This window comes from Raphanus sativus, chromosome 2 (genome assembly GCF_000801105.2).
Source record: "Raphanus sativus cultivar WK10039 chromosome 2, ASM80110v3, whole genome shotgun sequence".
Taxonomy (NCBI): domain Eukaryota; kingdom Viridiplantae; phylum Streptophyta; class Magnoliopsida; order Brassicales; family Brassicaceae; genus Raphanus; species Raphanus sativus.
This window is the reverse complement of record NC_079512.1, coordinates 8,513,284-8,530,188: the sequence shown is the minus strand read 5'-3', so window position 1 is coordinate 8,530,188 and position 16,905 is coordinate 8,513,284. Positions and strand designations below refer to the sequence as shown.

Below are 16,905 nucleotides of genomic sequence, written 5' to 3'. Positions count from 1 at the left end.
TTTAGAAATGTTTATTAATACATGATTTCTATTTTTTTCTTTCAAAATATTTTTATAAATTTTATTAATTACTTTTAAGATCTAACACATGAGAAGACTTCTCCTAGAAGATGTATCGAAGACTTCTGGAAAACTTCAACTTAAGCGGAAATTTTGAATTGCTCTAAAATTTATGTGGAAACCCTATATTCTACTAAAATTTAGGCAGGATATGTCTAACTGTGAGTTTTCAAGACCCAATGATCAAATAACTAAACAAAAAATACTTCACCAAAATTAAAAGATACTTAAAATGTTTAAATCAAGTTATTAGATAGTCACTAAACACATATAGATCAAAAAAAAATTTAAAATAAAATAAATGATAAGATTTCAAAATCTTACCCTAAAAATACCAACAATACTACAACATATATTACCAAACCTTAAAGGAAAAACTATTAGGACTCAACCTACATTCACTCATCTATGTAAAAATAATTCAATTTTAGTAAAACTAAATTTAAATCATTTAGAATTGTTTATTATTACATTATTTCAATTTTTTGTAAGTCTTTTTACGCGGAGGGTTATAATGGTAAAACTTAATACATATTTTTTCTTTGGTCATAAGGAAGTTGTTGTAATTTTACTACTCTTTAGGTTAATTTTGCATTTGAATAAATTTTGGAATACACTTTTATATTCAAAATCAATTTTTGATTCATTTTTGGTAGTTTTCTCGTAATTTAAAACTATCAATCAAAAATTCAAAATAAATTTTGACTACTTATATTTTAGTTTTTTATCTATATTAATGTCAATACTGGTAAAAGCTTTTTTATGTCAAATTAACTATAAATCAATAACAAGTAAAATAAACTTACAGAAGTAAGAAACATTATAAATAAGTTAATTTAATTTATAATAGATTATTTAAAATTTAATATAAAAATATTTGCATAGGCATCTTGAATGGTTTATTGTTTCAATTTTTATATAGCGTTAGATTATTTGATATTTTTTTAATTAATTTAACTCAAATTTGATATCATTTTCATTAAATGATAGCCATTTTCATAAATAGTTTTAAATTTTACTATAAAAGACAAAATTAACCATACTAATTTATTTAAATATTTAAAAATTATTTATATAAGTTTAAAAATCCAATTCTCCTCTATAAATACTAAATCCTAAATAATAATAATAATAGCGAATATAAATTCTAGTCATCTTATAATAATTAATAGTAGTAGTAAATAATTCGTGTCTGAACTAAAACAAAAGCAGCTAAAAAGAGAATGTTGTGTCTTGTCTTTATCTCCCACTTCGAGGTCGCGTTGCTTCACTCTCCATTTGCAGAGAAAGCTATGGTGAAGACTGCAGATTTCACCCTCTTCTTCTTCTTCTTCGTCTTCTCTCCTTCGTTACTTCCAGCTCAATCACAGCTTCCAGGGATTGACCCACAAGACAAAGCCTCGTTACTGATATTCCGCGTTTCGATTCACGACCCCAATCGAAGCTTATCGACATGGTACGGCTCATCATGTTCCAACTGGACAGGTCTAGCCTGTCAGAATCCGACCGGGAAAGCCATCTCCCTCGCTCTACCCGCTGCGAATCTGTCCGGTCAGATTCACCCGTCTCTCTGTAAGCTCACTTCACTTCAAATCTTGGACCTCTCCGGAAACAACTTCTCTGGAAACATCCCCACTTGCTTCGGCGCGTTGCGTAGTCTCAGGACACTCAATCTCAGCCGGAACAGTTTGGTTGGTACCCTTCCAGGAACGTTCGTTAACCTTAAGGAGCTTAGAGAACTCGTCCTAAGCGAGAATAGAGGTTTAAGAGGATCGGTTCCTCTCTGGGTTGGAGAATTAACGAATCTCGAGAGAATCGATCTGAGCTTCTGCTCGTTTCTAGGAGATATACCCGAAACCTTGCTTTATTTAAAATCTCTAAAGTTTTTGAATCTTGAGAGCAATAACATGACCGGTACACTTAGAGATTTTCAGCAACCTTTGGCGGTTCTCAACCTCGCTTCGAACCGGTTCTCCGGTACGCTGCCTTGTTTCTACGCCTCGCGTCCTTCTCTAACCGTTCTGAATCTCGCTGACAACTCTCTGCTCGGTGGTTTGCCTTCTTGTTTGGGTTCTCTATCGGAACTGACTCATCTCAATCTCTCCTTCAACGTCTTCAGCTACGAGATATCTCCGAGACTTACGTTCTCGGAGAAGCTCGTGATGCTTGACTTGAGCCGCAACGGGTTCTCCGGTCGTCTCCCTAGCAAAATCTCCGAAACCACTGATAAACTCGGTCTTGTTCTTCTTGATCTCTCTTACAATAGATTCTCCGGTGAGATACCCTTGAGGATCACCGAGTTAACGCGCTTACAAGCTCTGCGTCTCTCTCACAATCTTCTCACCGGAGATATCCCCGCTAGAATCGGGAACCTGACGTACCTCCAAGTCATTGATCTCTCCCACAATGCATTAACCGGTTCGATCCCTCTCAACGTCGTTGGTTGCTTTCAGTTACTCGCTCTGATCATCAGCAACAACAATCTCTCCGGCGAAATCCAGCCGGAGCTCGACGCCTTGGACAGCCTGAAGATACTTGACATAAGCAACAACAGGATCTCCGGCGAGATCCCGCTTACTCTAGCCGGTCTGAAGTCGCTGGAGATCGTGGACATAAGCTCCAACAACCTCTCGGGAAGCCTCAACGAGGCAATCACCAAATGGTCCAATCTCAAGTACCTCTCTCTCGCGAGGAACAAGTTCAGTGGAACGCTTCCTTCTTGGCTGTTCAAGTTCGACAAGATCCAGATGATGGACTACTCCAGCAACAGATTCTCCTGGTTCATACCTGACGACAACTTAAACAGTACCCGGTTTAAAGATTTTCAGACAGGTGGATCTTCAGGGCCGCCAGGGAGAGTAGAGATCAAGATATCAGCGATCGTGGTTGCTAAAGACGAACTAACCTTCAGCTACAATCTCTTGTCGATGGTTGGGATCGATCTTTCTGACAATCTGTTACACGGAGAGATACCTGAAGCTTTGTTCAGACAGAAGAACATAGAGTACTTGAACTTGTCGTACAACTTCCTTGAAGGTCAGCTTCCACGTTTAGAGAAGCTACCTAGGTTAAAGGCCTTGGATCTGTCACACAACTCTCTATCTGGTCAAGTCACTGGAAACGTCTCGACTCCACCGGGACTGACTCTTCTGAATCTATCTCACAACTGTTTGTCTGGAATCGTTACTGAGAAAGAAGGGCTTGGGAAGTTCCCAGGCGGTTTGGTCGGGAACCCGGAGCTTTGTGTGGAAACTTCGGGAAACAAGTGTGATCCTGCAAACATTGATGCATCGCAAGAGGAGATATATCAGAACGAGTTGGTGGAAGGACCTATATCGATTTGGATATTCTGTTTAAGCGCGTTTATTAGCTTCGATTTTGGAGTGTTGGGTATCTTCTGCTCGTCTCGTGCTCGGAGTTATATTCTCCAGACCAAAGGTTAAAAACACTGAACCGTGGGCAAAAAGGCAAAGAGCGGTTTCTATAAATACATTGTCTGAGATGTGAAAGTGGAAATGCTTGTTTGTTACTAAAAATCTTAGTCGTGTGCTTAATTGCTTATTATCTCAAATGTTTGTTGTGTATATCTCTAACCGGTTTATCTTGACGCATGAACCGGAGACCTTTTCGTTTATGGTAGAATGTTGTACCCATTGTTGTCAGATTTAATACAGTAAAAGTAAAGCCATCTTCAAGGTTTTATATGTTTATAGTAAAAGTAACACCATTTTTTGGGGTAAGTGTAACATTGGAAACAAGCAAAGAACTGAAACTTTAGCTATGTCAAGTTTGCTCTTATTCATCTCAGATTATGAATCTAAAAAGCGCAGCACGCTGTATAAACCCCAAATGTTTTTGCTAGGTTGGATCTTCTTGAAATGTTTTTGCTATGGCTAAAGTAACAATCTATGCCATGATATGCCATTGTTTTCTCCCTTATTCAAAGAGGCAGGTTTTTCATGTGGAAAATAGTTCCGTGTATTTGGATACGTACCCGAGTAAAATAATTGGCCATAGCCACCGTTTATTTCGCGACTACGAACCAAATTTCGTAAGCCAGTCACAAGAAACTACGAGAAAAACTATGTGGCTATACGATCGTAGCGTTTTTAAAATCGTGACTAATCGTAGCCTAAAAACATGTTTTAGTCACGACACATTTTGTGACTAAAATATGACACATTTTATCACGTGTTTTAAAAAATATGAAAAAATAAATTACAAATTAAATCAATATAAAATAAATTAATTTAATAAAGTTGTAAATAAAACTGAGTTACTTCATGTTAAATTAATTTATTTTTCATTTGATTTAATGTTTTTAATTTAAAAGGTTTACGAAGGAGCAAGGTGGAGAGGAGACATAGAGAGCAGGAATAGTGCTCGTGTGGCTTGGGATACTGTCGTGCTTACGAAGGAGCAAGGTGGATTGGGAGTGAAGGATGTTTATATTTGGAACAAAGCATGCATCCTTCGCCTCATTTGGATGCTCTTCTTTCGGCCTCAACTCAGTGTAGGTTTGCTGGTTTAAGGAAGTGATTCTGCAAGGAGAAGTGGAAAACTATTGGATCACAAAACCGAAACAATCTTTCTCTTTGCTGGTCAACAAACTATTAAAAATGAAAAGTGTAGCTTACCCTCTCATCCGCTTGTGTGTGCAGAATGGAAGAACGGGTAGGTTCTGGACTGATAACTGGAGCCCCTTTGGTTGCCTTGAAACTTATCTTGCAGCTTCACACTCTCGCTTAGGAATACCGGTAAGAGCAACGATTGCATCTCTCTTCCGCAACGGTTCATGGAGGCTTCCGCCAGCAAGATCTGATGCTCAGCTTAACCTCGTTGCCTACGTCACAACGATCACACTCAACACAGAGAACGACTACTACGAGTGGGTGATCGATGGAAAGTCAAGTTCTCGGTTTAAAACAGGGGAAGTGTACACTTACTTATGTGGGAATGTTGCAGAGGAACGATGGACACCTATTGCTTGGCCAAAGAAAGGGATTCCACGGCATGGTTTCCACTCCTGGCTAGTGATTAAAAGTCGTCTTCCGACGCGTGATAGACTACTCCAATGGGGTCTGCAAGTTCAGCCTCTTTGTCTCCTCTGTAATGTTTTTCCTGAATCTCGTGATCACATCTACTGGGACTGTGATATGGCGTTTCAGCTATGGACGCGTGTGGCGGCTAGATGTGGGTTTGCTCCTCTTCGCAATTGGCAGCATGCGATCGATCAACTTCTATCTCTGCCTCCTAGGGCTAACTCCCGACTGATCACACTTCTGGCTTGGCAAGCATCACTCTACTGGATTTGGAATGAGAGGAATACAAGGCTCCACTCTAACACCTTTCGATCGGTTCATGCTCTCTTCTTGATTGTTGACAGGCAGATTCGCAACAAGATACAGAGCTTTCGGGAATCGAACCCCCAACTAACCTATCGCTTGATGCAGCTGTGGCATGATTAGTACTAGAGGCCTCTCAAACCGGCGTTCTCCCTCGCACCACCGCTACCATACAACTGATTAGCTCTCTCTTCTCTGCAACCTCTCGGTTTCTCCGTACTTCAAAAATGATCATCTCTCTACTTGGGCTTGGGTTTCAAAAACTAGGGGATTTATCATTAACTAGTATTTCGTCCATGCTGCGCATGGATATTTTATTGTTTTAACAATCATTTGATTATAGTCATAATTATAAATCAGAATAACATTATTTCAGTGAAACAAAGAATTGAAAGGATAAAACAATATTATTATTAAATGGATATGTTTGTAGTATTTAAAAAAAAATATCTATATGTTTAATTTAATCTTTTTATCTAGTAAATTTAATTTAATTTCAATTAAAATTTGTATTTAATGAGTCATAAATATTTTTTATTTTTCAAAAATACTACAAACATATATCCATTTAATAATAATATTTAGAGGTGTCTGAAATGAAACAAAGAGTTGAAAGGGTAAAAAATAATAATTATTAAATGGATATATGTTTGTAGTATTTTAGAAAAATAAAAAATAAATCAATATATATTTATAATTTATTTTTATCTATTAAATTTATTCGATGAATTTTACAGAGTAGTTAACATTTAATTTAATTTCAATTATTTGATGAATATAATAAATATGTTTTTTTGTGCAAATTAATATTTTTTTTTACAATTCAGAATGACAATCTTATTGACATTTTATGTTACTTTGCTTAAAATATATTTTTAAATATTTACATTAAAAAAAATTAAGCTGACATTTCTTATTCTGATAGGTTGTTGGATTTATAAGATTAAAATTTAGAAATTTTGTTTGCTTTTAATTCAACTATAATGAATTGTCTTGAAATAAATAATAAAAGTAGATTCACCTTTTGGATTCATAAATGTAAGCTCTCTGATACGCCCAACAATAGTTTCATAGTGGAACTCAATTACATTAGTGAAAACTGAAAAATAATTAATACAAAAAGTAAACATTAATCAACAAATCAAAGAAAAGTAGTAAAGAGTGGAAATCAGGAAATACCTTCTTTGTTAGCCAAAACTTGATGCTTGTCTCTATAGTCCTTGTTTATATGTTTGTTGGATACGAAAATGGACCCTATAAAAAAAAAATTGTACGACGTGAGTTCTTTGAAGGAAACCTTGTATATGAGTAAGCGAGAGATTAATATACAGAGACAATATGTAAAAAGGTGGAGATCAAGAGAGATTGAGAAATAAAAATAAGAAAATATGTTCTTTCTACACTGAAGAAGAAACATTTCGAATACAAACGTCGGATCTGTCAACTTAAATAAATGTGGGTTTCTCTTTCTTTCTGTGTGTGGTGATCAGAAAATACAGTTATCTGAATTATGGAGATTGGTAGTTGGTGATCGTGGAGATGTTGGAGAGAGATGGATGAGTTAGTATTTGGATTTAGTAAATATTTTCTGCAGTAAATATAATTTCGTTGTATAGATCGTGTTTGCCCTTTAATTTTTTCTGTTTTGCTTTAAGATAATTTTCTAAAATTTTAATATGAAATAATAACCACTTGTCAAGATTTTATTGGAGAGGTGACTTCCGCTTTAGTATATAGGGATGGGTTCTTTCACATGGGTATCTGTGGGTTCTTTCACTTGGGTCTTTTGGGCCTTGCTAATTACTTAAGCTGATGCTTGTAAACATTTTCTTTTTTTCTGCATTTATATTAAGAAAGCCTGTTACAAAAAAAAAATTTAAGAGGTTTAGTAAATTTACGTTTTATTTTCTCTTGAACATCAAAATCTCTTGGTGTCGAGGTGAGGTGAACCTTTTTCCGAGGAGGAGAAATCCATTACCTCTTTTAGCTTTTGGTGTCTGTTGTTAAGCTAGTAGTAGTAGTAGAGGTGGAACTGATTGGTTTTTGGTATAGGACTAGAAATGCTTGTTCAAGGTGAAGCTAACATGTTCTTTTGGTTAGGTGGGGTTGTTCTGTTTGCGTCAAAGTTTGTTTGTCTGTAACGAAAACTTCTTTGAACCACCAGTAATACAATCAGATGGCTTTAGTCTATTTTTCTGCAACTTGACCACTCATTTTTCATCAATGTGGAAGTTCAAAATAGGGCTGGGACTTTTTAACCGGAACCGAATACCGAACCGGAACCGACCCGAAATGGACCGGTTCGGACCGGTTTCGGATAAGGCATATTTAACCGATGGGTAATGTTTATGAATATCCACGGATATCGGGTCGGTTCGGGTTTTTATCCGGATCCAATCGGGTACCCGTTTAAACCGAATTAATGTTTAAAAAACATTGATTTGCACCTTATGCAGTTCGAACCCGGGTGGGAGAGGTGAAAGTGCAGTCCCTTTTACCACTGCACCACTTCTATTTCGTTGTAAATACTTTCAAACTATAGATATATACGCGATTTATATTAAACTTTTTTAAAAAAATCAAAAAATTTATAAAATATTTATAAAAGTAAATAAAAATATTAGTTTCTGGTTAATAATTTAATATCCGGAAACCGACCCGGAACCGGTCGGAACCGATCCGAAACCAAACCGTAAGTGTTCCAAGTACTCATTGGATACAATTTGTAAATAACCGAATTATCCGGACCCGAACGGATCTTACCCGAAACCGACCCGAATACCCGAAATCCCAGGCCTAGTTCAAAATATAGTACGATACCGGACCTAGGATCAACTCTTAACTGGGGTCACAAAAGCGATTATATGATCGAAACCATTACAAGTGAAATGATGTCTATTGCCCACGACTACAAAAAGATTCATCACATTCAAGTCGGTCTCATATCCTATTCATTAAACGGTAGTAGCAAGAGCATAGTCAACCCTGCATGACTTGGGGACTGTAAGCACTGTGTCATGCCATTCCACCTTGCCCCAAATCTCTTCATCGTTGCGTCTTACAAGGGTAATCACTGCACACAAAATCATCTTGTCCTTAAATCCAGTGGAAGCCAAAACCCTCTCCCACAAAACAGCCATCTTCCCACCAAAATCCGCCAATCTCGCAATATAAAGCGGAAACTTAGGCAGTCCTTTCACACCCTTCAAACCCCTCCAGAGCCCTACCTTAGTGTCATACCATTTGAACCCTCCATTGTATTGGTAGAGCACGTTGTCAATCACCGCGTAAGAATACCATGGCCAACTCGTATCCATCTCCCATCCCACCCTTTCCCATCGACTTTCCTCAGGTATGTAAGCCAAACCTTTAGAGTTTCCAAAGATGTATACCTTTCCATCAAACCCTGCACTTTTATTTATACTATAACCACATATCTCAGCGCCAGGGCCTGACACGAGCTCCCAATTTTGTTTTTTTGGATCAAAAACCTCCATCCACTCGGAGGAACTGCTGCAGTCTTTGCAACCTCCAGCTACATATATCTTTCCATCAAGGACACTGGCGCCTGGGTACCTCCGCTTCACCAGCATGCTTGGACCCTCGCGCCACGTGTTCGAACTGGAGTCGAAGATCAAGACGCTAGACGAATGCTCCTCGTCACCGTCGTTGATAGGTCCGCCGATGTTGTAGATATATGAACCAAGTGTCACTAGACCCGACCAGCGGGCAGGACCAGAATGGGGAGTTGGGATCTTAGCTAAAGCATACCCACTTGACTTCTTCTTTTTCTTCAGCTTCATAGTTTCATTGGTGGTTAGGGTTTGGTCAGGCTTCCGGCAGAGGGTGTACCATCGAGGGATACGGTCAGGATGGAACAGTAGGCACGCATAGAGACAACTCTCGGTGTGGCCTATAGAGGACCGGGTCTTGTAAAGCTCCGGTGAAGCAAGGAGAGATGGAAAGATCTTGGAAACGAGTGAGAGAGTCGGGTAGTACAATCTCGAGACGCGTGCAAAACAACTTAGTAGCAGATCATCTGGAAGCGAAGGATTTGGTGTCGATTGCGGTGTCGGCGAGAGCACAAGCGACGGCTTCTTCTTCTTCTTGGTTGTAGTCATCCTCTTCCTCTTCTTCTTCTTCTCCTCGGGAGACGACATCGTCGGAAATCGCAGTTGTTTAACTCCCCGTCCTGTCTAGTGTCTACAGACAAAACTGTGCAAGATAGTTCAGTTGTGGGCTAATGGGCCTGAAACCTGAATTAAAACTTAATGTCGGTTTGTATCAGTTGAGACTTAAATCAATTTTTTTTTTTTTTTTTGAACACTGAGACTTAAATCAATTAAACCAAACAAACAAAAACACGCAAAAACTCAACACTAACATTTCCGCAAATGTCTTCACTGGCCGATAACTGATTGTCAGACCAAAGCTCTAATAATAATAAATCGTCTTTGAAGCAAGCAAAGTCTTTGCATGTTAAGTTAAACAGAAGAAAGAGAGCTCTTGTTCACTACACGAACTGTGCTATGAATATGATAATACCATTTATTTCCAGCAAAACCAGTCGCAAAATAAGCTGATTCTTCTAGCTTCTCAGGCCGATGCAAACCTAGCTACCAAATCAAATCATCAAGGATTCAAGCAGTAGCAGTATGTTCACTTAACGGCCAAAACTCACACTTCAAGTGTGTGCATTTTGATGTTACAGTGATTATAAATTTGAGAAAGAAAAAAAATTCTAATCAACAAAAATATATAGTACCAAACTAATCTTATACCTGCATCAATAAATCAAACGCTAGCAACAAGAGCAGAAACGAATTTGTAATTTTCAGGGACGATGAGAACAGCATCAACCCACTCAACCTTCCCACAGATCTCTTGGCTGTTTCGCCTTTCAATTGCAATCACAGCACACCATATAATCAACGCAGATACTTATCCCACAAGACAGTCATTTCCCCACCATAATCCGCCAGTTTTACACAAGATATATGTATGATCTGAGTTTTTCTTGTCAAATATATGTACCATAGTTCTAACCATCAATCTACACTGTTTTATCCTGATTTGATTTACGTGCCACTACTATCTTTGAAAGAGTTGGATATTTTTATGTTTAACCATTCTGATAAAATTTACATGAAACTACAAAAAAAAACTTTTTTAGTAGAAAATAAATTGTTATATAATAATGTTTGAGTACAAAAAAAACCTTTTTAGTAGAAAATAAATTGTTATATAATAATGTTTGAGTGCTAAAAGGTATTTTTATATTCGACTCAAATCTGTGGTTGAACTGGTAGATTATACTTTACTTTGTATATATTATGGTTCAGATTTAATGAATTTATTTTTAACTAAAAATCTGATAGAGACCGTTTAAAACTCAAAAACTCGCTATCAACGTGTAATCTGATACAATTGATCAATAAAACACACAAAAAATCTGAAACTTTTTTATTTTATTTTTTGTTTAGATTCTCACATATGTCTAATATTACACAAACTTGTGATTCCTAAATTTTGATGAAATTTTTATTATGTCATTCAAATAAAAATGCTAATATAAAAACAATTATTGATATTACAATATTAGTTTGTTTTCGTTAGTAATAACCTATCATAAGTCTTTTTGTTTTAGATTTAAATTTAATTTATGATAATTTTTAAAATATTCTTTAACACTTGTAAGTGTCCTATCAATATTATTTACAAAATGACATCGTAAATAATATATTCTAATTATTTGTGTATATAATCATTTTATCATTAAATAATATTATACACAAAAATTATTATTCAAATATTCATATGATATATGGTGTAGAATATAGAGTTTTGGTTTATATCATAATGTTCAAATGATCCATTTTGAATATTAATACATAGATTTAAGATAATAATATTTGATGTCATTATGTTTGTTAATTTATATAGGGTTCATAATATATGTGTGTCCACTGTTTAAGCTAAGAATATTTATATTAAATTTTGAAGTTAGAAAACTATAAAATATATGTAGATATAAATATAAAGTTATCACATCTTTAAAATACATGTAGACCCAATATTTATTAATACATTTAGGTGTATATGTATGCCTAAAACTAAAAGACAAAATTGTCATTAATGAAAATTAATAATCTTTTATAATTTTAAAGGCATTTTAGATAAGATTGAGTATTTCATTAAAGATATAATCTGAAAATGATTTTCTTTTAACGTTATTGATATGTATTTTGGTTTAATTGTATATTTTTAAAAAAATTAGTGGGGATTCGTGTTACGCATAAAATTTCATATAAATTGTTTTCTCTGTTAATCTTCATAATTCATTTTCAAATTCAAAAGTTAAAACTTTTAGTGCGAAAATATTAATAAACAGTCAAATCATTAGATTGCGAAAATATATTTTAAATGTTTAATTATAGTCTAAAATCCAAATAATACTTTGTATTTTATATTTACATCATCACTAATATATCACAAAATATGCATATATATATTGAAATCATATATTTATATATAATTTGTTTTTAAAATATCATTTATTAATATTATCATATCGATTAGTGTCATGCATATTCTTTTCTTTGTCAACCAAATTCATTTATAACAGCCCAAAGACATGTTTACAAGAGTCGGGCTTTTTAAAATTCCGAGGCCCAATACCAACATTAACTAAAGATTACAATTAAGTTCAATTGGGTATATCTAATATTTTATCAAGACACGTGTTTGATGTAGGGTTTCCTAGAAACATGTGGCATCACACGCGGACTTCATGCAGGGACTGCATCTTCGCCACCACTCCGTCTCTGGTACACCACCGTAGTAAGTCGCCGTCTTGATTTTTTCTTCATCAACCCAAACCCGATTTTGATGCCTCTTCTCGACGATCCAACTACTTCCCGACTCGAATTGTGCTTCACTCTCTGTGCGCCTCTGTTACCAAGTATCTCCAATCTCTTTGCCGGATGTGAGAGTCTCCTTGTAACTCCAATTGATTCAAAACCGCCATCGTCAAAACACTTGCAAACTAGCAAGCTCTGGCTCTTCTTAGGTCAGCCTCAAACCACGAAGTTCCCAAGCAAAACTCAAAGCTTTATCTCTTTAGAACACTTTGCTAGAGATATTTAACGCAAAGATTGATATCTTCAGAGAACAAAGATTGAGGATAACCAACAAATAAAATGAAGATCCAAAGAGAACAGCCGGAATAAATTTTGATGAGAGGAAGCTTAGTTTTAACCGATCTTAAAGATCGGATCTTTATTAAAAGGGTCAAGAGAAAAACAGAGAAAAGATTAGATTGAAGAAACTGCTCTGTTCGCTTGACTCTACACACATCAAAATCGCCTCGCGAAAAGTGAAATCCGCAACCGGAATAAAATCAATTCGTCTGACAAAGCCGATTATATACAGAAAAAAACAAATATAAAGAGTATGGCGACCGGCGGCAGAAGGCCACCGGCCACCGGATCAGAAAAGCTTATTTTTGTATCGAGGGTGATTAAGAGAGATATCCTTCTCTTTTTTGTGTCATGCATATTCTAAATCTAACTAGTTCACGTACGACCGGATAAATTTATTAATTTTTTTGTTTATTAATTTATTAAATATTAATTTATAAAATTTATAGAATACTGTAGTTTTACTTACAACCCAAAATTAATTTTAAATTTTATACTTTTCACAAACATAGCTTTGCTTTAATCGATGGAAGTAGAAGAAAAAAAAAGCTAATATCCCCTTCCCAGCAAAGAAGTGTGACGCTGCAAAGCCCCACACTTTTCCTGATTCTTCTGTGTCAATTTCTCCAAATCGGTACCGAATTGGTGCATCTTCGATCCCATTCTTCAAAGATCTCACAATCATGCTTTCTTTATCCTCTTCTTCTTCTTCTTCTTTGCTTCGTCCAAGTTTACACTTCCATTCTTCTCCCGACCAATCCGTTGCTATGTCTAGAAGGAGTATTAGCTCGTTCCGTCGGAAAGTCCCTTGCTGTTCCATAGCCACTAAATTCGATGTAATTTCACAAAAGTTGCTGCCTTTTGCTTATGCCCAGTCTTGGTAGGTCAAATTTTCTGCAATTGAGAGCCTTGTCTAACTTTTTCGAAATCTGCAGCAGAGTCTATCAAAGTCAGGAGGAGGTTTGCGAGAGCCTGGGGATGATTCTGATGTTCTTATAGAATGTCGAGATGTCTACAAATCATTTGGGGATAAACATATCTTGAAAGGTGTTTCCTTTAAGGTAATCATCTTGTTCATAAGGATACTTCCTCTAGCTAGCTTTTAGAGAAGATCTTATGAGGTTAATCTTGTTCTGTCTCTTTAGATTAGACATGGCGAGGCTGTTGGGGTGATTGGTCCTTCTGGGACTGGAAAATCAACCATTTTAAAGATCATGGCTGGTCTTCTTGCTCCCGACAAGGTCTGCAAGTCTTTCCTTTTTATCTCTCTCTCTAGTTAGATGATCGTATCCTTCAAGTTATGGATTGTCGCTAATGCTCAGGGAGAGGTTTATATACGAGGAAAAAAACGAGCTGGTTTGATAAGTGATGAGGAGATATCAGGGCTTCGTATTGGCCTTGTAAGCGCTCTTCTCATGAGTGTTGCATTTTTGGTTTAGAGTTTATGAATCGAATGGTTTTGTTTTTCTATCTTACAGGTTTTTCAGAGTGCAGCTCTCTTTGATTCTCTTACAGTTCGTGAAAATGTTGGCTTTCTACTGTAAGTCACCGTCCTCCTACATCACCTCTTTTTTCTAGCCAGAATGTCCTTAATTGATTAAACCTTTCCATGTTCAGCTATGAAAATTCTAAAATGTCTGAGAATCAAATATCTGAGCTTGTGACACAGACCTTGGCAGCTGTTGGTTTGAAGGTCTCCTACTTATCACATCATCTAAGAAAGATTTTGCTTCAATAAATGATTTTGTTTCTCTTCTAATAAGATCAGGGTGTTGAGAATCGACTACCTTCTGAGCTATCTGGTGGGATGAAGAAAAGGGTTGCTTTAGCTCGTTCCCTTGTTTTCGATACAACAAAGGAGGTCATAGAGCCAGAGGTAATAATCCAAAGACTCCACTTAACTTCATTCATTTGTTATAGTTTCTTGATGAATGTGTAACTCATTCCTCTTCTTAGGTGCTCTTGTACGATGAGCCAACAGCTGGACTTGATCCCATTGCATCAACTGTAGTTGAAGATCTTATACGATCTGTTCACTTGACGGGCGAGGAGGATTCACTTGGGAAACCTGGGAAGATCGCCTCTTATTTGGTTGTTACCCATCAACATAGCACCATTCAAAGAGCTGTAGACAGGTTCTGATTATATAGTCCACTACTTCCTTGAAAACACATGATATGGTTTTTCTTCATCCCTTTTGAGAAGTTTGGTTTCTTCTATTCAGGTTATTGTTTCTGTATGAAGGAAAAATCGTCTGGCAAGGCATGACTCATGAATTTACAACTTCAACAAATCCTATAGTTCAACAGGTTCTTTTTTTTTTCTCACACCTTCACTTCTAATATCAAACAAGAATGTTTGTCAAGAGACAATTGCAGTTTGAGTGTCAGATTCATTTTTTTGTTGTTGTTGTTGTATCTCTCAGTTTGCTACAGGTAGCCTTGACGGACCAATTAGATACTAAGGGACACAAACCAAGAAGTGGCGGCGGTACATCGTCTAGTTCATGGCAACACATATACCTTGAGTTGAGTTGTGTGAGACTCTTGCTCCTATTAAGATTCTAAAGAAACTAGATTTGAGTTGTGTGGAGACTCCTCTTGCTCCTATAAAGATTCTAAAGAAACTAGATTCTTTATTTCTTCCAAGACAAAGCTTAAGCCTATATGTAAACACTCTTCTGTCTTAGTAGCATAGATCAGGAAAGGATTGTAAGTTGAGATTTTTTTTGTTTGAAGTACCATGATTCTGGCAAACATACGCCTTAGGTTAAGTTGTGTATGCATGCAGCCTCCTCTAACAAAGATTCTTACAAGTGTTCTAAAACAAATCTTAAGCCTACTCGTAAAAGAGAAGCAAGAGTTTAATGAATAAGACATGAGGACTTGCATTCTCAGACAGAACTGAAACTTTAGTTCTGAACTGATACACTTGTGTAAACTCTAATCAAAGGCTCTCTCTCTATCTATACTCATACAGTAGAAGAAAAGAAAGGACTATTTATGTTTCAACTACCCAACTTGAAAGCATCAACGAAGAGACCCAAACAAACACCAGCTTTCCAGAAATTCACAAAGACAACAAAAGACTGCAACTTCCCAGAAGAAGAAGAAGAAGAAGAAGATGGCTGTTGCTTCTTCTTCTTATACATAAGCATACCGATACCTTCGATGGCAGCGACGACTATACCCGCGACGAGCACGTCCCAGTCACCGGTTTGGCCAAGAATGGTGGCCAATGCATTAGCAGTGTAGAAACCAAGAAGCAGTAGAAATATCTTCATGGGGAAGTTTTGTCTCGCAGAGTTTATCTTCACAAGCAGCTGTCTGCCTAACGCAACAGCGATTCTGCCTAATCTAGTGCTACCTAGACCTGTTCTGTCTCCTCCTCCGTCGTTATCTCCAGGACCAGGAGGAGGAGGAACTGAAGAGCCTCCTCCTGTGTCTAACGCAAACGCTGTTATTCTCTGATTCGGTCTTCTTCGAATCTGAAGACTGTTAGGAGAGAGAATGTTCAGTGCCAAAAACACCAAAATCAAGATTCGTCAAAAAAGGGGTACCTTTTCATGGGAGTGATCTTTGTGTGGAAGACATTGATCATAAAGGATCGACCTTTATCGATTTCGATGATTGACGATGATGTTAAAATGCGTGAAGCTTGAATTTGACATGCCATCAGAAGGAGGAGAAGTCGGTTTCTGAGATTTAGGGTTGTGTTTCAGCTAGTAAGTATAGATGATAAGAAAATTGGGAAAATGCGATTTTTAAATTTTTCTTCTATTCGTGACCATATTTTGGGCACGGGGCAACGATGAACAATGGAACCTACCAGCATTTAGAGCATCATGGGTTGTCCTTAATTTTGACAATCCTAAAAATATAGATTATTGGTAGGAGATTTTTTTTGTTTCTTAGTCAATTAATTATTTATTTTAATAAGTAATGATATATAAAATAGAAGTTTAAAATAAAAAATATATAAGAAAAGTTTAATATTAAAATTGAAAACATATGAAAATTATAAACTTAAAAAAAACTATTACAAACATCATAATAAATAAAAGCAAACAATTATTTTATTCAATTCATAGACATTTATAAATTATATGTTATTTTGGAAGATGTTCGAATTTATTTCATATATTTTCAATCAAATCATCTTTTAATTGAGATGAAATCAAGGGACGATCAGTGTCGAACTCTTTCACCGTCGAGAGAGAGTCGGGAGAGAACAAGAGAGAGTTGTTAAACGAGAAAAGGTCTTTTTCCTACACTGTTTTCTTCTCCAATCTAATTCTGCAA

General features: G+C 36.3%; 4 protein-coding genes and 1 long non-coding RNA gene across 6 annotated transcripts; 2 read left to right on the top strand and 3 right to left on the bottom strand.

Moving 5' to 3' along the window:
- The first annotated feature begins 1,280 nt into the window (after positions 1–1,280).
- LOC108843005 (receptor-like protein CLAVATA2) lies at positions 1,281–3,748 on the top strand. Its single transcript, XM_018616078.2, has one exon. The coding sequence runs from the start codon at positions 1,284–1,286 to the stop codon at positions 3,501–3,503; it is 2,220 nt and encodes a 739-aa protein (XP_018471580.2). The 5' UTR covers positions 1,281–1,283; the 3' UTR covers positions 3,504–3,748.
- Positions 3,749–4,232: 484 nt separating this feature from the next.
- LOC108840607 (uncharacterized) lies at positions 4,233–6,854 on the bottom strand. Its single transcript, XR_001947930.2, has 5 exons — positions 6,585–6,854; positions 6,427–6,504; positions 5,007–5,704; positions 4,698–4,903; positions 4,233–4,601 (listed from the first exon to the last, which is right to left on the bottom strand). It is a non-coding gene; the product is annotated as an uncharacterized LOC108840607 (long non-coding RNA).
- A 1,397-nt stretch (positions 6,855–8,251) lies between these two features.
- LOC108839664 (F-box/kelch-repeat protein At4g39550-like) lies at positions 8,252–9,631 on the bottom strand. The gene has a single exon (XM_018612417.2). The coding sequence runs from the start codon at positions 9,563–9,565 to the stop codon at positions 8,360–8,362; it is 1,206 nt and encodes a 401-aa protein (XP_018467919.2). The 5' UTR covers positions 9,566–9,631; the 3' UTR covers positions 8,252–8,359.
- A 3,486-nt stretch (positions 9,632–13,117) lies between these two features.
- Positions 13,118–15,377, top strand: LOC108818042 (protein TRIGALACTOSYLDIACYLGLYCEROL 3, chloroplastic). 2 transcript variants are annotated; one of them, XM_018590901.2, is made up of 10 exons: positions 13,118–13,440; positions 13,543–13,665; positions 13,750–13,845; positions 13,927–14,004; positions 14,083–14,144; positions 14,222–14,297; positions 14,373–14,480; positions 14,561–14,739; positions 14,829–14,913; positions 15,030–15,377. In XM_018590901.2, the coding sequence occupies exons 1-10, from the start codon at positions 13,288–13,290 to the stop codon at positions 15,066–15,068; spliced, it is 999 nt and encodes a 332-aa protein (XP_018446403.1). In that variant the 5' UTR covers positions 13,118–13,287; the 3' UTR covers positions 15,069–15,377. The 2 variants fall into 2 exon arrangements, with proteins under 2 accessions (XP_018446403.1, XP_018446396.1); XM_018590894.2 differs by having other exon boundaries at positions 13,540–13,665.
- Positions 15,378–15,449: 72 nt separating this feature from the next.
- Positions 15,450–16,439, bottom strand: LOC108818056 (ycf20-like protein). The gene is made up of 2 exons (XM_018590913.2): positions 16,164–16,439; positions 15,450–16,098 (listed from the first exon to the last, which is right to left on the bottom strand). Exons 1-2 carry the CDS (start codon positions 16,277–16,279, stop codon positions 15,612–15,614), a joined length of 603 nt encoding a protein of 200 aa, XP_018446415.1. The 5' UTR covers positions 16,280–16,439; the 3' UTR covers positions 15,450–15,611.
- Positions 16,440–16,905: the final 466 nt, after the last annotated feature.